General features: G+C 48.5%; 2 protein-coding genes across 4 annotated transcripts in view; both read left to right on the forward strand.

Annotated features, from left to right (window-relative positions):
- Positions 1-10,297, forward strand: part of ABCF3 (ATP binding cassette subfamily F member 3) — a 36,214-nt gene extending 25,917 nt beyond the window's left edge. For both annotated transcript variants that reach the window (XM_072996296.2, XM_020815765.3), the window contains 7 exons: positions 949-993; positions 1,843-1,975; positions 2,871-2,959; positions 4,312-4,403; positions 5,723-5,855; positions 6,399-6,486; positions 9,113-10,297. In XM_072996296.2, the coding sequence (XP_072852397.2) occupies positions 949-993; positions 1,843-1,975; positions 2,871-2,959; positions 4,312-4,403; positions 5,723-5,855; positions 6,399-6,486; positions 9,113-9,271 (739 nt within the window). In that variant the 3' untranslated portion in view covers positions 9,272-10,297. The remainder of the gene's footprint in view (positions 1-948; positions 994-1,842; positions 1,976-2,870; positions 2,960-4,311; positions 4,404-5,722; positions 5,856-6,398; positions 6,487-9,112) is intronic.
- Positions 10,298-13,427: 3,130 nt separating this feature from the next.
- LOC110091594 (PHD finger protein 13) lies at positions 13,428-21,216 on the forward strand. 2 transcript variants are annotated; one of them, XM_072996297.2, is made up of 6 exons: positions 13,428-13,892; positions 14,368-14,411; positions 17,345-17,437; positions 17,580-18,132; positions 18,536-18,583; positions 18,810-21,216. In XM_072996297.2, exons 1-6 carry the CDS (start codon positions 13,730-13,732, stop codon positions 19,034-19,036), a joined length of 1,128 nt encoding a protein of 375 aa, XP_072852398.2. In that variant the 5' UTR covers positions 13,428-13,729; the 3' UTR covers positions 19,037-21,216. The 2 variants fall into 2 exon arrangements, with proteins under 2 accessions (XP_072852398.2, XP_078245877.1); XM_078389751.1 differs by lacking the exons at positions 13,428-13,892; positions 14,368-14,411 and adding an exon at positions 15,081-15,285.
- The last annotated feature ends 1,093 nt before the right edge of the window (positions 21,217-22,309 follow it).

Genomic DNA, 22,309 nt, shown 5'->3' on the forward strand with positions numbered 1-22,309 from the left:
AAGCCGTTATTTTTCAGTTGAATGTGGTTGCAGAGATTTGGCTAAAACCTCCCAAGGGTCTGGTTAGGAGAATTCCTGTAGACTTCTGGGGGCCGTAGTCCAATAATTCTGGAAATCACGTGCCTATTGAAAGGGTGACCTAAACTATTGCCAGGGTAGTAACATTTCTTCAGCTATATTTCCTTCGCGGGAAACCACATCTCAGGATTTCCCTCTCTTTTTTTCTGCCCCACTCCCCGTATTTTCAAGCTGAGCATTGTGACACCAAGCTAAGCCTCTTGCCTTCACTTTAGATGGGGCAGAACTGGGAAACATTATTGTGCTGGACCACAGTTCCCAGAATCACCCAGCCATGGACATACTGGCTAGGGAACCCTGGGAGCTGTAGTCCAAAAAAAAATATTGTTACCAAGTTCTCGGATTGAGGGAAAGAGAACCGCCGAGGTGTTTGTGCCTTACTGGGCCAAGGGAAAGTGGGGCAGTTGACTCGTTTGCTTTTGAATGGAGCTCGGAAAACACTCATGAGAAGAGAAGATTCCCTGGAAAAGACCCTGATGTTAGGAAAGTGTGAAGGCAGGAGGAGAAGGGGATGACAGAGGATGAGATGGTTGGACAGTGTCATTGAAGCGAGCAACATGAATTTGGACCAGCTCTGGGAGGCAGTGGAAGACAGGACGGCCTGGCGTGCCCTGGTCCATGGGGTCATGAAGAGTCGGACACGACTAAACAACTAAATAACAACAACAGGAAAACACTGCCTTGAGAACTTCAGCTGAAAAGCTGAAGTTCTCGAGGCCGTATATATAGAGAGAGGTGAGGAGTAGAGAGAGGGTGGCAGTTGCACCAGCTGAAAGACCTTGCCTAGATCTAAAGCAATGAAGGTAGAGCTCATCCTTATATGTGGTTCCTTCTTGGCGGTCATGGCTGTTCCATTCTTTTGTGTCTTAGGCCCAAGCTGAAGCCTGTGGACAAAGAGTCTGAAGTGATAATGAAGTAAGTGGCTCTTATACGGAAAGGCGACAGCTGAGTGCTGTCTTAACACAAGGGAGAGGGAGAGACAGGACCACCCTTACCTGTCGGTTCTGAAAGCTGCATGATTTCAGGTCTGTCCGGCAGTTCTTTTCAGAACATTTCGGAGGAGCGCAGTGTGTGTGCCTGACATATTCCCTTGGTACCCATGCCGCCAGGATGCCATACAGCTGGTGTAAGGTGATGGCAGATTGAGTTTAATTAGCGCTCTGGGCCGCCAGCCTTGCAGGTGGCCCTCTGCCTTGGCGTTAGCCTCCCATTTGCTAGAGGGAGATCCCGGTGTTGGCCTGCCTAACAAGAGGGCCGTTCAGACAAGAGAATCTACACTTTCCTTGCTAAGCTTATGTTCCATTTTTCCTATGGAACTCAGTTTTTTCCTGTGTTGGGTTCTCCCTTCTCAGCAGGTGGCAAAACCTAGACTTGCTTAGTTTCTGGAAGATGGTTGTGTAACCTCAGACTAAATTCTCCCCAGTCTAAATTCTCCCTTTGGAAATGTGGGACTACCGCTTTTCTCATCCCCAAGCACATCTGGGGATAATACGAATCATTGTCTAGCAGATGTGCAGGGCACCTGGCTGCAAAAGACTGCTTTAGAGAGTCTGCTGTAACATGCATGTGAAGTACTTTGGATAACAAAAAGCACTATGAACGTTGAACATGAATTGCTAAATAGTATTATCACAGAATGTTTTTCTGGAGGGCCAACACAGTGCTAGGAATAAGGCATCATACAGAGCAGGGTTGCCTGCCATGGAGCAGACGACCCTGTGGCCCGTCGTTCTTTGCTGAGCTCCTTTGTCCCTCTTCCTGCAGGTTCCCAGATGGCTTTGAGAAGTTTTCTCCCCCCATCTTGCAGTTGGATGAAGTTGACTTTTACTACGAGCCCGATAACTACGTTTTCCGCTCCCTCTCAGTCTCAGCGGACCTCGAGTCTCGCATCTGCGTGGTAAGGAGGGGGTTGTTTGCTCTTCTCCTCTTTCCCCACGGAAAAAGAAGAAAAGGACTAAAATAAAGGGAACAAAGAAACAGAACTCCTGAGAAACCAGTTTGTATCCTAGGCTAGAACTGATAGATGGAATTTCTTAACAAATGTACAGTAGCTGCACCCGTTAAACAAGCCCAGCTAGGTTGTGATGGTGACATTTTGCACCTGGACTTCCATTCTCCATGAATTGCAGGAGCCAGGTTTTCAGTAGACGTGAGGCTGTGGGGATCTCATTGATTGGAAAAATCCAACGTGCTGTTTGCCAGGTGCTCGATTGCAAAGCCTTTGGGCTCATGATGTTGGTTTAGATTTGAATAACTGCTAAAAAAAATGTAACAAAGAAGAGCCTTTAAAGCTAATGATGTTCAGATCTTTCTGCAGAAGGGAAAGGCTCACTTCAGTGTTGCAAATACCATAGAGCAGGTTTGGGCCTTGCTTCAACCTGTGCATCTCACTTCTGATGTACTTCCCGTCATCTTGCATTTGGTGCCTTCCTGTGGCCCCCTTTAGCTTTAGTTCATATCCTCTAAAAGGCTACGGCCGAAATCCTGTTGCGCTGCTCTGTGTGCGCAACAGGAGCAATGTCAGCAGCAGCAAATGGCTGTTGATTAAAGGCTTCCTTTGGCAGTTTCCCAGAGTACACAACTCATGCACAATGCAGTGAAGTTGTGTGTGCCCTGAATCTGTCAGGGAGCTGTGGGACCACATAACACAAAGTGGAGCTAAACTAAAATAACGGCTGAGAATTGCTGCTTATTCATGCTATGCTAGCACACGTTGTCTTCTCCCAACTCCCAAGAGTTACAGATCCACCAACAGATCTCAAGAGAATGTCTCTGTCCCCCCTCCCCCCCAGGTAGGAGAGAATGGAGCTGGCAAATCCACTATGTTGAAGATCCTGATGGGGGACCTTGCACCTGTGCGGGGGATTCGGCATGCTCACAGGTAAGAGGGCAGTGGGGTGGAGCGGTTAAACTATAAAAGGCTTGTTGCTGAACTCTGAGCTCTGAAAACAGCACAGGCTTCAGGTATGTAGCTCATATTGGCTTCTATCTGGTAGAAGCCTCATCCCAGCGATGGGATGAATTTCAGCTGCTTCAGATCCTGAAATACAAATCATGGAAATGTTCACATGTTTTTCAATTCCAGAAGTATGTTTCTAGCCCTTATGATTGCAGATGGGAAGACCTCTGGAATGTCTAGCCCAGTGCATCCCAACCTTGGGTCCCCATATGTTCTTGGACTACAACTGCTAGAAATCTGGGCCTGCACAGCTAGCAGAGAAGGTTTCAGGGAGTTTTAGCCCAAGAGCATCTGGGACCCAAGATTGGGAACCATGGGTCTAAAATTTTAAGGCTTTAGAAGAAATACCAGCTACTAAATATTGGGGTTTCTTTACTGTGCAGGGCTTGATTACATCTTACACGTCTTCCATCCATCTTAAATGTCTTGTACTATTCCACATTTACATTTATTGCTTTGCCCCTTATTGGAACAAAGAAACTTTGAATGTGGAGTGAGGTAGGAAAATTGAAACATCAAATCCTGCTCTGCATAAGCTATTTCATACTAATTGAAAGGGATTCAGCAGCATGCAATTTTAGATTCTTCACTCATTTTAGCCTGTGGCTGTCTTTAAACAGGCCTTAAACCCTTTCATTCCAATCTGCTTTTAATTAATTATGTTAATTGACTTGGCTTTTAAACTGCTGTTGCTTATTATTTGGTTACATTTTTATGGATCAAAGATTTTGCTCTCTCTCTCTGTATGTGTATGTGTGTGAGAGAGAGAGATATATGTTCATTGTTATTTTTGTGAGCTCTTTTCTCCCTATAAGACAACATAAAATATTTTAAAGAAACAAATAAATTGCCCCAGCCACCCCATTCCAGAGGCCTTTCACATGTGATTGATAGTAACAACGAATAATGGTTGGTTACTTAACTAAGGCAAAACTGCTTGTACCCTCTGAATATACACAGATGGGGAGGGTTAACCATTGTGAGTTGAGTATAAAAATTGGGAGTTGGTTCAGAGAGCTAGTGATACCTGCTTTGTAATACCTGGTGTGAAAAAGTTATGAATCATGGCCAACAGAAAGAACAACACAGTTAGTTAGATCCTTGAACTCTCTTCTCAAGGATGGGAGACAATACACCTGCTCATGGAGGGAGGGAGGGAAGGAAGGCGGGAGAAAAAAAGCTATTCTTTCATTTGAGCATTTTCAGCAGATGGTGGTTGTCCCTTGAAAAGGCAGCGCTTGTAAAGGTGCTTTCTCTCTCCTCTGACTTGGCAGGAATCTTAAAGTTGGCTATTTCAGCCAGCACCATGTGGATCAGCTAGATCTGGACATCAGTGCCACCGAGTTACTAGCCAAGAAGTTCCCAGGTAGGCAAATGGATTTCTATGGAGTTACCTTGTTCATGACAAAAACCGGGGTGGGTTTGATGTAGCCAGGTATGTGGCCGGGGGGTGGGGGGTAGGGATGTGACTCACTGCCCTTCAGTGACTCTACAAAAATATATTATGTGCCATCAGGACAATTCCAACTTAGGGTGACCCTTTCTAGGGGGTTCTAGCTACAGAGTACTCAAAAGTGATCTACCATTCCCTTTTATTTTCAACTTTGTTAAAGCTTTCCTAATGAACTTTGGGACAGTTAGTCCTTTGTCTTCATCCATTCATCAAACACTTGTATCGCGTCATAGAATTTCAAAAGATGCAAGCATCTTTTATATGGCATCCAACGTGCTCTAATGTCTTTGCCCTTCTTAATGTATTTTGTTCAAATGCATATTATATAACTTTGTCAGGAAGCATCAGTGGCAGTCTCAATGTTTGACTGCAGTTCTCTTCAGCCCCACTGAGCGTAGCCAGTGGATGATGGGAGTTGCTGTGTTATAATACCTGGAACGTCACATGTTCCCCATCTCTGTTCTGGTGCCTCTTTGCCCTCACTTTTTAGGTGAGATGTGCAAGAATGTCATGTCACAAAAGATGCTACCTGACTTACCTGGTGGCCTGCCTGCTAGCCTTGGGCCTTCTGCTTGTCATTGTTATGCCATTTCCTGTTTAGACCTCTCTATGATCTTCCGTACTGCCTTGTTCTGAAGGCCAGTCCCTCCCAGTACCACCCTGAACACACCTGATTTCAGAAACATAGCAGGATCAGAGGAGGGGTAGGATCTGTTCTCCATCGTCCCAGAGTGCAGCAGGATACATAAGAATGGGCTCAAGTTACAGGAAGCCAGATTTTGGCTGAGTATCAGGAAAAAATGTGTTACCTGTTAGAGTAGTATGACAATGGAAGCAATGACCTCGGGAGGTGGTAAGCACTCCAATGCTCTAGGCATTCAAGAGAAAATTGGTCAACCATCTATCAGATCTGCTTTGATTTAGAGCAGGGGGTTGGACTCAGGGGCCTTATAGACCCCCTTCATTATTCTACGGCAGTCAGGCCCGGTTAGTGCTTTATGGGATACCACCAGTGACCCTTCAGATGGGCTAAGAAAGAACCCTGTTCAAAAAGCTGGAGAGCTGCTGCCAGGCAAGATAGATTTTACTGAGTTTAGAGTGGATTTTACTGAGCTCAAGAGATGGACCAAGGGATGTTTAGAGATGCTTCTCTCCAGAAAGAGAGATGCATTGGTATGGTGACGTTATGAAACCCACGCATTTGATGCCTGTTTTCTATATGTGGGTTCCAGGGAAGACCGAAGAGGAGTACCGGCATCAGTTGGGGTGCTATGGCGTATCTGGAGAGCTGGCCGTCCGCCCCGTGGCCACCCTGTCTGGAGGCCAGAAGAGCAGAGTGGCTTTTGCGCAGATGACCATGCCTTGGTAAGGCCTTGTCTTGCCTTTCAGAACTTAGGGCTGGAGGCAGCCTTTATGTGGCTTGTGGTGGCGTGCATGCAGCCCCGCTCTTTCGCCTTCCTGTTTCATTTTTGGGCAGAAGCATCTTTTGAGCCTGCTTGGAAATAAGATAGGGTGAACTACTATATTTCAGTTCAGACTAGTGCTCCATTCTGAGCAGGTCTTCAAGAGGCTGAGCTCTATCGCAGCCCTTGCTTCCTCCGGCCATGTTAGGGATTAGAACCTGGAGCTTTCTATAATCAAAGCTATTGACTCCAGGCCTGTGTTGTGGCCCTTCCCCATAAGGCAAGGATCTGCTAGTTCAGGACAATGCCTTGGGAATCACCTCATGCCTCAGTAGACTTGAAGGCGCATAAGGGCCTTGTATTAAAACTGCTGAGCAGCTTCTTGGGTTTCCAGCCTTGTTAACGCTGGACGCTTCTGTCCAAACAGCAGGTGTGTGCATTTGAAGCTCATTTTGAGACTCTTCCAGGCCAATATCAATTTCATCGAATCTCCTTTACTTTCCAGTCCCAACTTCTATATTCTGGATGAACCGACAAACCACCTTGACATGGAGACTATCGAGGCTCTGGCGAAGGCACTCAACAAATTCCGGGTAAATCTTCCTCTTGAGTAGCAGCCGAGCTCCTCTGGAGACATGCTGTCTTTCTGCAGCTTTGCTCCGGCTGCTGGTGCTTTGCTTTCTGAAGAGTACGGTGGTGCCTTGACTTACAATTGTTCTGACTTGCGACCAGTTTGAGTTACAACCCGCTCTGGTCGCAAAATTTTGCTTTGTAAAAAGGGGGGGGGATGGGGAATTTAAACTGCTAACCCTTGGTCAGTGAAGAGGCTGCTTCTTTGCAGCTCCTGCATTCTGAGAGAGGCTTCGGACTGCCTGGTTCTGCTTTTTAAAATTTAAAAAACTGCCTGTTCTGGGTGAGGGCTGTACAGGATTTTGCAGTGTGAGTTTGGGCTGGGGGGTTATGTTTCCGTGTTTTTTAGTCCCTGCTGGAATGGATTTGTTTGATTCTGGGAGGATTATGTTTCTGTGTTTTGACGGGTCTTGCAGTGTGCAGTTGTAGCATTTTTAATCCCTGCTGGAATTTTTCCCGGCCGGAACGGATTAATCGCATTTCAGTGTATTCCTATGGGAAATGGTGCTTTGAATTACGACCAACTTGAGTTACGACCATAATTCCGGAACGGATTAAGTTCATAACTCAAGGCACCACTGTACTGAGATGTTTAGTCCCACCACCATCATCCGGTGCTGGTGATCGGGGGCACTTGTCTCTGAAAGACAATGAACTAGACTTACTGCCTGCTGCAATTTTCAGCCAGAGTAGGTTCTTGAAGGAGTTTACAACAATTCAGAGCCATCTTAAAATCCCTTGATTAAAATAGGTAATTTAAAATTAAGCAGAACAAGCAGTTGTCCACATGATAAAAAGAGGTGAGGGGAAAGAACTGCAAATAGTGACTACTGTTGGAGATTTTCTCCTTGCTGCCTTGGGCTCCCTGAAAGGAGCATTTTATTTCTCTGTTTTTATTAAATGTATCTCCCTCCTTTCCATTAAAAGGGGGGGGTTACAGTTAAAAGATCAAAACATGTTGATAAGGAAGCAATAATGGTACTCACCAGGTTAAGGTGATGCCACTGAAGCAGGATGTTAATGCCAGAATGACAGTGTCTGAATAAAACTGCCTTTGTAGGTTGCCAAAGGAACGGAGCTTGTGGTAGCTTAGCCTCCCGGGGGGGGGGGGTTGAGAGGCCAGCAGCAGCTGCCAGGAAGGCCTCTTGTGTTCCTGCCCCAAGAGGTCTGCTCTCTGAGGACATTAAAATCTGAACAGGACAGTTTTGGGGAGGGGGAAAATGTGGTCCTCAAATTGTGTAGGGTCGTTTTCTCGAACTCTGAACTGTACCTGGAAACAGACTGAGAGTAACCAGTATTCCTAACAGGGGAGGATGTTCATTCTTAACAGACCCATGGCTGGCCTGTTTGCACCCTGCTGGAGCCACTGACGTGTGCGGATACTTTTCAAAAGCCCCTCCACCTGTTTCTGCATTAAAAAACACCTTAATCAGAACACAATTCAATTCCAAACGCGTGCATCAAAATGTGGAATCGGGGTGTGTTATGTTTCCAGCCGTGCCCTCTGTTCCTCTCTGCCTTTTTGTGAATGCAAAATTTTTGTGAATGCCTTCAGAGGTTTAGCTGATCATGGGGCAGGGAGGAGAACGAAGGAGGCAGCTGATGTATGGTGACCTTTGCAGAGCCCTTGAGCAGGAAGAGCTGAAACACTAGGAAGTGAATGAAAACACTAGCCATTCCTAGTTCCGAGTCTTCTGGCCCACACACATATTCTTGTGCCTCCCTTTCCCATTTCTTGGACTACTATGTATTACTGCACGTGTGTCCCGCCATTCCTCTACTGGTCTCAAACAAAGAATACATGGCTCTTTTCCTCCCCCTCTTTCTTTTGCCCTTACAACAACCTGTGAGGTATGTTAGGCTAAGAAGGAGAGAGTGTCCCAGAGCAGGTTTTTTGACTCGGTGGCAACTTGAACCTGGACTTTCCGGGTCCCAGACCAGAACACTGTTACCCAAAACAGGCGTTCATGTATTCTTCCTTATTTTGGGTCGCTATATGGATACCTTAGAGCCAGAATGTAAACTTGCACTAACTTTGGAAACATGTAGATCCCTCCGTGCCATGTTACTTAACGTGGCCAAAAAGAACAGGTCTGCTTTTCTGTGTCCCGACGGGTCCATCTCATACAGAGTGGGTCTTGCCCAAGCCATCCTGCAGACTGGTAACGCTTAGTTACTGATGGAGCAAGTGCCACCTTCCCCATCTCCTATGCTGGTATTTTCTCTTTTAAAGATTTTTATTATTATTATTTGTTTCTGCAGGTAGCTGTGCAGTGCTTCTATGTAGCCATGTTGTTGTTCTTCATTTGGGCCTTACCTGTTGAATGGATTTTCTCATTGTTTTGCTTGAATAGGTCTTCTGTGCAGTCTTAAAGGCCAACAGACCTTAGTCTGCTCAAGCCATGCTTTCCACTGAATTTAAGATTGGACATTCCAGATAGATGACTCAGTGGCATTGGGAATGAGGGGTCCACATAATGCCAGCTCTTGGCTTAGCACCAAAAGTGGGGATGAGGGAGAGGGATTCCAGTTACCTGTGATTCATCCATTTTGGTACAATACTTTTTTCCCCTATCCATCTTTTTCTAGGGTGGTCTGATTCTGGTTTCCCATGACGAACGTTTCATCCGCCTGGTGTGTGAGGAGCTATGGGTCTGTGGGAACGGCACTGTACAACGCATTGACGGTGGCTTTGACGAGTACAGAAACATCCTGCAAGAGCAGTTCCGGAAAGAGGGGTTTCTATAAAACCGGTGCCCCGACTGCGTGCATGAGCTGGTTTGGAGCAGGCCTCGTCCTTACCTGATGGTGCAGCTGGGGATTTCCCCTACATCGTGTGAACGTGGGCTGTGAACGATCGATCTCCTTCGGGTTAACCCTTCCGCCCCCTTCCCAGAAACCAACGACAGCTGGGAATTGCAGAGCGAGGGGGGTAAGGAAAGTGAATGGGCCGGCTCCCTGCGCTGCTGGATCTGTGTCAAGTCTCTGCTGGGCAGGGGCCCAAGGACAGTCCTGAAGGAGGTGGGGAACCTTGAGTGTTGCTTTAGAGGAGCGGAATGGGGAGGGGAGAGGGGGCCTCTGCAGCAGGTGATCCCCCCTCTTCGTCACCGCTTGTCCATTTGTGGAATTGGACTTGCTGCTGTCATGTTCAATGAGCATAGAAAGGTTGCTTGGGTGAACGTGCTGCTCGGTGCTGCACACTTGAGGACTCTCTCAAAGAAATAGGTAGGGATGCCTGACCCACCTTTGAAGTTGGCATGGTGGTGAGTTTTCCTTCTCTCCTGCCATCCCACTTGCTGTGAAAACACACAAGCCAGGTCCTCTTGGACAAGCACTTCTCTCACGACTTAGGCTTACATTTCACTTTTCTTTCCAGGAGGTAATGCTTCTGTACACTGAGGAAGGAGCCCATGCTTACCCCCTTTTACCCTTAGCTGTGATCTTGAGGGAGGGTAGACAAGGGATCAGCCACACTTCCCTCGAGGTGGTGGAGGTGGTGGAGGAGGACATGCAGCAGCAAGTCATCTGTCTTGTCAGAAGGTGCAGTTCTTGACTCTTCTGCTGTTGGCACCTTGTATCTTAGGGACGATCCACACACCTGCACCAGTCTCTGGATTTCTACAAGTCCGGGTTCTAAACGTTCTATGTTCTGCCCCAGCAAACGCACCGTGTCTGGGTAATTAAAAGAGAAAGGTTTTATCTTGCAATGTAAACTTTCAACTCACTCTTCATCAGCATTGAGGTTGCTGTGTAAATAAAACGGGATCTCTCTGACTTTGGAGTTTGCTTTATTCTTTATTTTCATGTTTTTAGTATGGATCAGTTTACTCACGGAGAGCAAAGAAAAATGGACAGGGAAGCTGGTCGTAATCTGTTTGCAGAATGGTGGCTAATTTCACATCAGAGCAGACTGTCATGAGCAGATACTCCCCCCCCCCAGGAAGAAACTCCCTTAATAGTAATCCTAGTTTCTAGTCCTCCAAAAATGTAAAATAGTTGGACATAACAAATTGATTGTGTCTGCAGAGATATGAAGAGATGGCTGAATGAATTTCAAAACATGCTACTATCTGGGCTTGCCCTGATACTAGAAATGTTTTTTTAATGCCATTTACCTGGAGGAAGAAGGCATTGCCCTCATGTTGGCTACCAAACAATATGCAGCTTACCCCAGACAACCCTAGATCTCCACACAGGACTGCCATATCCCTGTGCCACGTTCAGCACAGAGATGTAAATACATCCTCTCCTAAAATTAAAAAGAGATTTGCATGTGTGCACATGTGAGTGTAGCTTTAATCTCTCTTCTTAGAAATCAAAAACCCTTCCCCCCCCCCAAAAAAAAACACTATATTTGGGGCTATTTATAATGATCTTCCTTTCTGATTTATGGACCTTAAGGAGGCTTGGACATTGTTGAGCTTCGCCCCAACTTCCAGAACCCTAACTGTCGGCCGTGCTGGTTAGAGCTTATGAGTGTCCAAAGGCTGAGAACCACTTGTTTTCAAAGACACAAGATGGTTTTTTATGTGTCTTTCTGTCTCCTGCCTCACTGGGGGCATCCTGATCGGGAGTTTCTTCAACACACTCCAACACTTCTCCCATCCCATATTCCAGGGGGAACCTTCACCTGCGGAAGGTTCCCCTTGACATTTAGTCCAGTCATGTCTGACTCTAGGGTGCAGTGCTCATCCCTGCCTCCAAGCCGTAGAGCCAGCATTTGTCCGTAGACAGTTTCCGTGGTCACGTGGCCAGTGCAACTAGACACAGAACGCCGTGACCTTCTCACCGAGGTGGGACCTATTTATCAACTTGCATTTTTGCATGCTTTCAAACAGTTAGGTTGGCAGGAGCTGGGACAAGCAACGGGAGCTCACTCCGTCGCGTGGACTCAATCTTAGAACTGCTTGGTCTTCTGACCGTGCAGCACAGAGGCTTCTGCGGTTTAACCCGCAGTGCCACCACGTCCCTTCCACCTGCCAGAGTAAACCAGCACAAATTGTGCACGAATTGAGTTGTCCGTTTAAGAAAACAAGCATAGCCAGGCCACCTGAGGCAAGAGAGGGACTCTCCTTAGACTTTCCTGGGGTTCCATCCATTGAAGAGATGGACAGTTCAAGATCCACACATGTACTGGAAAAAAACACTTTTCCTTGATTTTAATTCGGGGGGGTGGGCGGGAGTGATGGCTGATGAGCAAAGCCAGGGCATCCGCCTGCTCCCTGCTCCTCCATCAGTTCCCCTACCTGTTGTGGGATTTGGACAAAACAGTAGCTCTAAGGAAATCTAAGCAGGTTCTGCGGGGGGGGGGGGGGGAGCTGCATCAGTGCCTGGAATAGCAGTCCCCGGTTCGAAACCAACTTTCAGTCACTCTAATACAGCTTTCAAAGTGAAATACCTGTATTTACTTTAAATATTTTAACATCCTCTCTCCTTAAAAAAAAGGCCCATGATGGCTTACAAAAATTAAAAGACAAGTAATCATTTAAGATCAGTGACAATACTAAAAGGATCAATGAAAGCCAAGAAACATAAGCAGCGCCAACACACATTCAACGCAGCAAGCCTGTTACCCGTTCAACTGTTCTCTCTCCGATCAGTTCCCCTGGCCAAGTGGGGGGACTTGAACCCTGGTCTTCCCATTGGCACTCTGCCCATTAGCTCTCTCTACAGCTTCTTACCGCTATTTCTGTAGAGGGATTCCCTGAATCTGCAGGAATCTAGGAATCCCTGGAGATAAAAGAACGACGCAAACAGCACACGGGGCTATTTTAAGCCGCCATGCTCAGCCCTGGGTTGTTTTTTGGCCACGGCCCCTAAACAAAATGAAAGAAATGCGAGAGGAGTCAAGATGGTAGGAGCCGCATAATGGCCTCTCGAATTGGCCTTCTCAGCCACACAAGACACTGTTCCAAGACCTCCATACAGAGCACGATACCATAGTCTCTTGAGACTGAAGGATGCCTACATATTATTTCCTGTCTGTGCCCCCCTTCAAGTGTGCCAGGGGTCCTGAGAATGGCCGGCAGACTCCTGTGGGTCTAAGTCCCATTTCAATCGGAGGGGGGGACTGTTCTGTGGATGCCTCGCAAAAGAAGGGAAGGGCGGCGCTCCTGCCCCTCGGGAAAGGGGGCCGGCACAACACGTGAACGAACGAACGCCAAGATCCTCTCTCCCGTGTCTACAGCCCCCCCCTTCCCCGAGCGAGGTCCGATCCTGACGTGCTGCTGCTGCGCACGAGTCTGGCCGCTCCGCAGGGGCAACAGGAGCCAGCCTGCCCAAACCCCGCAAGGGGGCCGGGGCGCCTTCTGTCCTCCCGGGGAAGGCGAAGGCCTGCAACGCCCGCTTCGGAGATTCTGCAAGGAAGAGGGAGGGCAGCGGGCAGCGGCGGGAAGGAACGTGGGGGGCGGGATCCGGAGACCGGTCGCGAAGCCTCCTGCGGGGTGGGTGCCCCCGCCTCGCTAAAGCCCAGACCCACCGATCCCGCCGCGCCCCTCCGGCGCCTGCCCGAAGGACCGCGCAGACCGCGGGAAATCCGCCGGCGCGCAAGAGGGGAGACGCCGAAACGTCCCGCCCGGGGCGAGAGGCTTGGGCCCCTTTTCCCAAGGGAGGGGATCGCGAGTCTCCCCCCCCCCGTAAAAAAAGAAAAGAAAACCCACATCTACCCATCTGCCCCCCACCCACCCAGTTGCTGGGAGAGGGCGGGAAAGGGGGGTCCCGGCGGGGAAAGGGGCGGAGCTCCAAGGCCCCTCCAGATCCAATCCCAGGGCACGCCTCCCCCTCCCCTCGGCCCCGCCCCGCCGGGGGGGGGGTTCAGCTGATGGGCGAGCCCAAGTGCCCACTCACGGGCAGGGGGAAAGAGGGTGTTTGGAGGCTCCCCGACCCCCAGCCGTTTCTTCCTGGAGGCCCCGGGGCCGCCCCTTCCCTTTCCCAGGTGGTTCCGCCTCCCGCCAGCCCCGCTTGGGAGGAGGAGGAGCTGCGTCGTTGCTGCTGCTCCAGAATCGGCGCCGGTTTCCGCGGCGGGTGGGAAGGAAGGAGGAGAGCAGCCCCGCTCCAGCCTCGCCGCCGCTTGAGAGAGAGAGAAAGAGAGAAGCTTCCCTTGCCCGGCTCGCCTCCCGCCCTCGGCCTCTCGCCCCGGAGGCACCGGTTGGAGACAGCGAGCGGCGCCCGGTGGCCTCCTTCCCCCCCCGCCCGCTCGGCTCGTCGATGCTGCCCCGGCTGTGGGGCGTGGAGGCTGCGGGGCAGCCGGCAGGACCGTCCGTCCATTCGCTCGCCCGCCGGTACAAGGGGGCGGTTGCTCCGGGGGCCGCGTTGCCCGAGACCGGCGGCGGCGGGGAGGCAGAGATGAGCGGCCCCGAGGAGGACCCCGGTGGGTGAGCCCGGCCAGCCGGGATGGGGTGCGAGGGGGCGGGGGGAGATCGGGGGGGTGGCGGACTGGGGGGTGGGTTGAAAGGGGGCGAGTTGAGAGAGGAGGAAAGGGCGGAAGGAGCGGGCGGGCGAGGGAGGGAAGTCCTGCCTGGGCGCCTGGCATGGCTGCAGGCGGGCTGGGCGAAGGAGGGCGAAGGGGAAACAAGCCTGGACCGAGGGCGAGAGGGGGGGAGGGCGAACAAGAAGAGCAAGCTTAGGATTCGGGTGAGGGGGGAGGAGGAGGACCCGTTCCTTTCGGGGGGGACTACAACGCCCAGAATCCCCCAGCTATTAATTCCCTCCGAGAGGAGACAGGGAAAGAGGGAGGGCGGGCGTCTTCTTTTTCTTCCCCCTTCGGGGCAGCCTCGCAACCCACCTGACTTCTCTCGTCTTCCCTTTTTCTCCCGCCACCCCCTTCCCTTCCCACCCCCCTCCAGGAGCGAGCCCCGTGCCCAGCCCCGGCGGCCCGGCTTTCGACGAGGTGAGTCCGGCCGGAGGCCGAAGAGTGCGACGGGGGGGCTGTGGGATGTGTGTGTGTGTAGTTAGAGTGGGGAGCGCATCCATGAGGCGGGCGAGTGGCCCGCCAACTCTCCCTTTCCCCTGGGGGGGGACCTTTGGAGAGAGACGGTCGGGGGGGGGAAATCTCCATGAGGCAGGACTGGGGGGGTATTCAAGAGAAGATGGCTCATCCTGACGCGTTCTCCCCCCCCCCGTCGCCATACCCACCCGGCTGGGGGGGACTCTTCCTGGCAGGCATGGGCGCGCGACCCCCCTCTCCGGAGAATCTGAGGCGGGGGGGCGAGAGGCTAAGGCAGGGCGAAGGGTCTCCTTCTTCCTGAGGGGACAACCGGGGTGGGGGGGAGGAAGAGAGAGACAGGAGGGGCTGCCTCGCCGTCTCCTTTCCTTTCCCTCCCCCCCCTTTCCCCCCCTCCCAAGCCGGGTCTCGCGGGTGCCTTTGGCGCGAGGGCGGCTCCGGCGCTTGGCGGGGGGGGGTGGCGGAGAGGGAGGGAAGGAGGGACTTGGCGGCGCCGATGACGAGCGGCGCCCTCCCTCCCGCGTTTTCTGAAGGGCCGGCCGGCCGGCTTGGCGCGGAGGCCGCGAGCCGCTTCGTGAGGGGCGGGGGCGGGCATCTTGGGGCGGGGGGGGCTGGTGGAAGGAACGACGACGGGCAGGCTGCCTCGGCCGGCCCTCCCGCCGGGACCACGCTGGGCTCCCTCAGGTTCATGGCGGTGGATTTGGGGGGGGGGAGAAGCGAGGAGGCGGAGCCGCCCCTCTCCCTCCCCCGCCGCCGTCTCCTTCGCCTTCTCCTCCCGGGACAGTCGTCGCGGCGCTGGCGCCATCTTAGGAGTGATCAGGTGTGTGTGTTTATGGTGATGGGGAGGCCACACCCTGCGGGGCCAGAGAAGAGGGACGGGGACCCTTTGGATCCCTCGGTGTCAGCTGGGGGGGTTGTTGTTGGGGACTCGATCCAAAAGGCAGGAGAGGTGGCGGCCTCGTCGGATTGGAAGGGGGGGCGGCGGCGACGGGACAAGGGTGTCGCCGAGCCCCGGAGCTCCCCGTGGCCCAGGAAAGGATCCAGCCACTCGGATCTGGAGCCATTAGCTTGGGGTGCCGCCGCCTGCTTATCCATCCTTTAAAAAAAACACACACAAGACTCTCCCTCTGACTAGCGACTGCAATTAAGTCTCTCCTTCTTCCAAGCCCCCACCTCCACCCCGCAAGCAGGGTGCCGGCAATGATGGCTCTGAAGGAGGTTTTCTGTACCTGGGTTCTTCGTGGTGCGTGTCCGCCTGAGGGTTTGACTCCCAGGGCCGGCGGGTGTGGATGGGGTGTTGGACTGAAGACCTCGAGAATGGCCTCGAATGGTTCTCCCTGTTGCTTTTGGGGGATGAACCAGTACTTTCATACTTGATGCTGAAGTCCAGCTGAAATATATATTCCTTCCTAAGGTTTAGCTCCCACCTGGGCAACCCCGACTCAATCACTTGTAGGGTTAGGGTACTTTTGTACTCTAAAATAATTCCACCCCTATAATAATGAATTTGCTTGTGGGCGCTCAGATAGGAAGAAGAGAAGGACTTGCCCCTTGTGTGTCGCTAAAGAGGAAAGGCTTTTTTTCAGTTCAGTTTCTGTGTTTTAAGTCAAGTCTGGAAATTGTATTAGTCTTTGTACAAGGCGATGGGTGGAACTTGTTTCCCCTCTGTTTGTGGGGTGTTGTTGCTGCCAGCTTTGAATGATTTGGGGGTAATGGAGACATCACAAGCCCCTCTTGCTGAGTACATCCATAGCAGAGGGAAGCCTAAGCTTTGGCCTGACAGTGCTTCTTCCAGTGGCTGCTGTGACATACTAAGCATGTGGGAGAGGACGGCTAACTTGCACCAACCTCGCATGTTGTGGCTGGGAATTTGGTCTTCTGCTATTTCCCTTTGTTTGTCTGCAGGATGAGACTACATTTTGCTTTGTTTGCTTAAATTTGGGATCCAGAGGGAAATGGTATTTCCCATACTACTAGTGCTGCTATTATTGTTGTTATTACCAAGTAGCAGGGGAATTCCTTTCCCTGGAGAGGTGCCTTGTGCTGTTCTGAAATCTAGTATTAAGATCTGCTTTGCTTTCCTTGAGTTTTTGAATCAAGAAATCTGACAGAAAAGCAGTTGAGGAGAAAAGCAGTTCTGTGGCTGTGGGAAACTGAAATCTTAGTAATTCGGTATACTGTATATTATTTCTCTGGGGCTTAACATTCAAGCTTTGTTTCAACAACCCCTTTGTATTGTTAAGGCAGACAGTAGTCCTTTGGGGCTAAATGCTTTTTAGTGGTAGATCATATTTTCCTTGCAGAAAGCCTCAGATTCACTCCCCAACACCACCTTGGTAGGGCTGTGAAGCCAAGCTGAAACTCTGGAAAGTTGCTGCCAGATAATAAATAACTGGCCCAGAGGACTCATTTAATATAAAGCAGTTTCTTGCATTCCTACAGTAAACTGTATTGTCAGACATGATCATACATTGATAAGATTCTCTATCTTACCAGTGATGGATCTGAGTCAGCGGCAGTCCTAATGGTTGTCTGTATTTTGTTAATGGAGCTGCCTCATGTTAAATACCACAAAGTGTTGCTGTAGATATTTTTTTTAAAAAAGAAACAGCAATTTCCCATTCCAATTTGCCTTGCTGCAGGTACATTGTGCATGACTGACTTGTGTTATTGTGTGCATATTTGTTTATTTATTTATTTTACTTAAAACTCTTTATTATTATTATTTTATTGTAGTATTATGATTCTGTAAGCCACCTAGAGTGGTCATATTGACCAGATAGGTGGGATATAAATAGAATTAATTAATTAATTAATTTTACCCCACCCTAAGGATCAAGCTAAGATTCTGAATCCCCATGTCTTTTGTGTTTTTGCAGCCACCACAGAAAAGACAGAGAACTGTGGAAGACTTCAATCAGTTCTGTACCTTTGTGCTAGCCTATGCAGGCTACATCCCTTACCCAAAAGAGGTAAGATAGTTTCCAGTTTATCAGTAATAAAGCTGGATGTCTGATCTACTATCACTTGTCCTAGGCATTAGTGACTCTTGTTCAGTTACAATCAGAAGTTCATGAAATGGTTCAGGACTGATGTTTCTCTTTTTCTTTCTAGAATGAGCCCTGGCCACATAGAGGCAACATGAGCCCCCAGAACAGTACAGGAAGCACCCAAGACAGTGACAGCTGGACGTCTTGTGATTCCCAGGTGCTGTCAGATGACAGAGGAAATAGGAACACTACATGCAAGGGTTCTGGAGACCTGCTTCTGGACTGTCCTGACATTTCCAGCAGTTTCTGCACAGGTCGGCCCCAGCAAACAAAAAAGAGGAAACCATCAGCAAAGAAGCACATCTTGGGCCAAGAGGAGGATAAGAGCGTGATATCATTGACTGTGAAGGACACAAGACAGGAAAAGACTGAGTCAGTACAGGAGGCTTATGGCAAAGAAGAGGAGCTTGAATCTTGTCTCCCAAGAGAAGAGGTCCAGCCCAAATCTCTCCTGGAACAGTACATAAAAGACAATGACTGGGTCCATGGGTTGCAGGCAGCCAAGACACTTGGAGAACAGGACACATGCGAGGAAGAAAGAATCACCCCTTCCTGTTGGAACACCACAGACCAATGCAATGAGGAGGAACTCAGTAGAGATGGCTCCCAATTGAGTAGTAAGTGTGCAGCAGATTAAACTTCGGAAAAGAAGTTTAATAAGTATACTTTTGTATAGAGTCAGCAGGTTGATCTTTTTAGCCCAGTACTTTTTATCCTGATGAAGCAGCTCCTCAAGAGTCTCGTGCACCATCCCCTCCTAAGGGGAAAAGATTTCACTCTTTGTTTTTATTTCACCCTAAGTGAAATCTTTGTTGTTGGAGATGACAGTGAGTTGGGTGCTGCCAAGCTATTGATCTATGTGCTGAAATATCATATTATTAACAGAGAAGATAATCTTATGGTTGGGATTGTAGGTTCCTGGGGAACTGGAAAAAATCAGCCAGACACACAAAATATGTGATAGATGCAAAGTCCAGAAGGGAAAACCTATTAATGTGCTCTGTTTTCTTTATCTTGCAGCTACGTGTGAGGAGTTTAACGCAGCCTCCTCCGACACAAAAACTGATGGTAAGTGGATAGTGGTTTGTGGTACTACTGCTGGCTTCCAACTGGAGGAGCGGGTGTGTTTCAACTATCTTACTTTTAGTGAAGATTGAGAATGAGCAAGCAAATAGAGTTCAGAATTTCTTGCATGTACAAAGGCTTGTATTGAAGTCATGACTGTTTCCAGCATGCATATGGTAAAGCAGCTTAGACTGTCCTTTTAATACTGTGTTTTCTCTTTCTTTTGCAGAGGACGATGCTTGGGATCTTATTACTTGTTTCTGTTTAAAGCCTTTTGCTGGCAGACCTATGATAGAGTGCAGTGAATGTGCTACTTGGATCCACCTCTCTTGCGCAAAGATACGTAAATCCAACGTGCCTGACATCTTCATCTGCCAGCGATGCCGTGATGCAAAACAGGAGATTCGTCGCTCAAACAGAGCCCGCACTGTCCCTCGCAAACGCTTCTGTGACTGACTTTGGTGATGGGTGGGTTCCTTCTGAGACTGGATCCCCTGTTGGAAAGACAATCAAAATGCAGGAATTTCCCTGGGGGAGTACACCGGGACCCCCCCCCCGTTCTTCCAAGTCAGTGAAACATGTGTCTTGCTCAAGACAGTGGGAGGAGGAGGGGGTGTGCATGCTGTTCTCTTATTGAAAAGCCAGTAAACGATGTTGTTGAGATCTCAGGGTTCTCCTAGAGCAGCAGGACAAGGTACCTGGCAGACACAAGTGACTGGTTTGGAAGATTCCAGTGCACGATGCACTAAGTCAGCCAGAAGCCCCTTCCTTCTGCAGATCGCAATTGGTGCCTTTCCTCGGTCAGCCTAATGGAGTTGGCGCCAAGGTAGTTTCTTTGTGGTATGATAGCTACTCAAAGTTGCATTTGTAGATTGGTGCCCCCCATGTTTGTGTTCATTTTTGTCTCAGGCCTGTACTTCCCATTGAAATAGGAGTCGAGAAACATCTGGAACATTTTCATAGGTCAAGCACAGAGTGAAAGAGGGCCGTTGTCTTCCAGGGCACACTGCTTGGAAGGAATCTCCCGGCAGGTACAAGAACAGATCTTCTGTTAGTATGAACTGCAACATGGAGCAGACTTCAGCACTATAGTTATAGCGCCTTTTTCCTGTAATGTGGCTGCTTCCTTAGCAGATTCATATAGATTACAGTTTTTAGTCAGGCTAGTCACTTAAGTGTAGAAAGGTCGCCGGATTCACTTAATGTAAATATTTTGTATACATATTCCTAGAAAAGGTCCAGCTGCACCTGCTTGCCCCATTTATCCACACCAGACTTCCAGTTGCACTAGTATCTTATCTGAAGGAATGGAGGAATTGTGGGAAGAAACCAAACCTTGTTACTAGTAGAGATCATGGTGACTGCTCTAGAGGCTTTAAAATCTTAAAGAATGGCAGTTGTAGAAGACTCAAGGTGTGAACTGAACTGAAGAAGCAGATTGGGTCCTGCTTTTGTTTTCAGACTGCTTTCTTGCTGCTGCGGAAGTTTGCCCCAGGCGAAATTTGGATAGCACATGAGGAAGAGAGAGACCTGTCTACTATGCAAACCACTGCTGCTTATTCTTGGAAGTTATGCCAGCAAACTAATGTTTGTTTTGCAAAATGACGGGTCAACCTGCACTCTATACCTAATCCATTGAGTCTCTTCAGTTTGACCCATGTGCCTTGTTTATCACATCCCATACATGCACCACCTCCTCCTCCTCTTTGCCTATGGTTACAATGGTAACTCTTTTTTGTTGTATAAGGCATTTGCAATAGCTTAAGATGGGCCCTGTCCTACATAGAAGGGCAGGCTTTTTGGTCATCATGGTCAAAAGATTTCATGGAGCTGCCCCATAAGCCAATCAAAAGACATTCTCTCATTAAAGTGTTTACACTTTTTATAGTTAGTCACTTTCTATTAAAGATGTAAACTAGTATATTCTGGTCTTTGTCTTGTGTTGATTGTCTAGAGTGAAATGTATAAAAATGCTTTTAATCAGTTGTGTTTTTACAGTGCAAGCCCACTTTGAGCTTACTTAAATGCAGTTAATGCAACTGAAAAAAAGGCTGGAGTATTTCTTACTATTAAAAACACAGGCCAAGCTTTTGATTTACATAAAGTTGCCTGTCAAAGTAAAGCTTTTGTAGAATCTAGAAATCCATGAACCCGTATAAAATGTAATGGTTTTCTCTCACATTAAGTTGAATCTTAATGATTTTATGCTGACCTTATTTTTGGATGCTTTTCTAGCAATTTTTTGTCCAAATCCTACAACTGGACAAGTTATGCATAGTGTGTTCACTATGTGCCATCATATAAATTCTGACTGGATAGAGTGACAGATTAGGACTCAGGAGACCAGAGTCAGAATTCCTTCTTGGTCATGGAAACTTACGAGGGGGTGGGGGGTGTCAATAGAAAAGCTCTCCTTTAGTATCTTATATACTTTGAAAGCCAATTTAGGCTTGCTATAAGTCAGATGCAACTTGATGGCGCATGACACGTGCAAAATAACCACATAATTCTGGACTCTATATGTTCTGAGGACATGAATGGCTGCTATGCAATGTAGTCTCCAGAAAACCAAGGCCACTGAATAAAATATAAAATGGTTGAAATTCTGCAATAAAGGTGAAAATGTCGGAACAAAAGCGTGTCAACGGGTGAAAGGTGTTAGAAAATGTAAAAGGCCTGGTGGTTTATGTGCAAACATACAAATTATTGTTTGAAGAGAAATGATTTTCTAGTGTCACTTAGTTTTCCCTTTAGTTTGGAGGTGCTGTGGGGACTGTTTAGAAATGGTCAAAACACTATACATTTGCAAACTTGCCTCCTCACCAAAGCCGAACAAGGTTAGCTCTTTGGAAGACCCCACTTCCCTACAGGGATTTGTACAGACTGATTTTCTGGCTAGCGTCTACATGCCCATGCATTCTGCTCAGCCATCTCTATTTGCAGCCAGATTTTATACTCCTTGCTCCTTCCCTTTTCTTTATCTACTAAAAAAAAGAAAGAGAAGGGAGAGTACTTGTGTTCAAAAATCCAGGAAGTCTCTTAATAAAAGAACTAAATTGGCAGTTGTAATTAACATCCTGCTTATCAATTAAAAGCCAGTTTCCTGACTTTGTGTTATGTGAACATTGGCCACTTAGAATTCCTGTCTGTTCCCTAGGTTCTGCCAATCAGTAAGACTTACTGATTATATTATATAATGCTTTGTTATCATACATTTAAGACTGTACAGTAAAAAATTAAGGAGTGATGGAATCCAAACTTAGCAATCAGGAATAGAGTTGGATGCATTTCCAAGATGAGCACCTGTGACCAATTTCAATAGAAAACCAGCATTAGTACTTTACCTTAAAAAACAAAGTGTTAGTGCTAAGCCGGCAAATTAACAAAAAAGAGTTGGGTGTAGAAAGGTTTTGCCAAGGGTTTCACATGTTTGGTAAATAATTCCTGCAACAATTCTTAAGTGCAATTTATGGCAACCCTATTGCGATCTCAAAACAATGGGCTAAATAGGGTTTTTTCGCTTTGCGATGATCAGTTCCCTGCTTTGGGAACCGATTCTTTGCAAAACAATGGTTTTTTTAACAACTGAATGGCTGTTTCAAAATGGCCGCCAGGTGCTTAAAATGGTTCCCCGCTGTGCTTAGGGACGGATTCCTCGCTATACAGGCAGCTAAAATGGCCACCGTATGGAGGATCTTCACTGGACAGTGAGTTTTTACCCCCTTGGAA

Source organism: Pogona vitticeps, chromosome 3 (assembly GCF_051106095.1).
Source record: "Pogona vitticeps strain Pit_001003342236 chromosome 3, PviZW2.1, whole genome shotgun sequence".
NCBI classification, from domain to species: domain Eukaryota; kingdom Metazoa; phylum Chordata; class Lepidosauria; order Squamata; family Agamidae; genus Pogona; species Pogona vitticeps.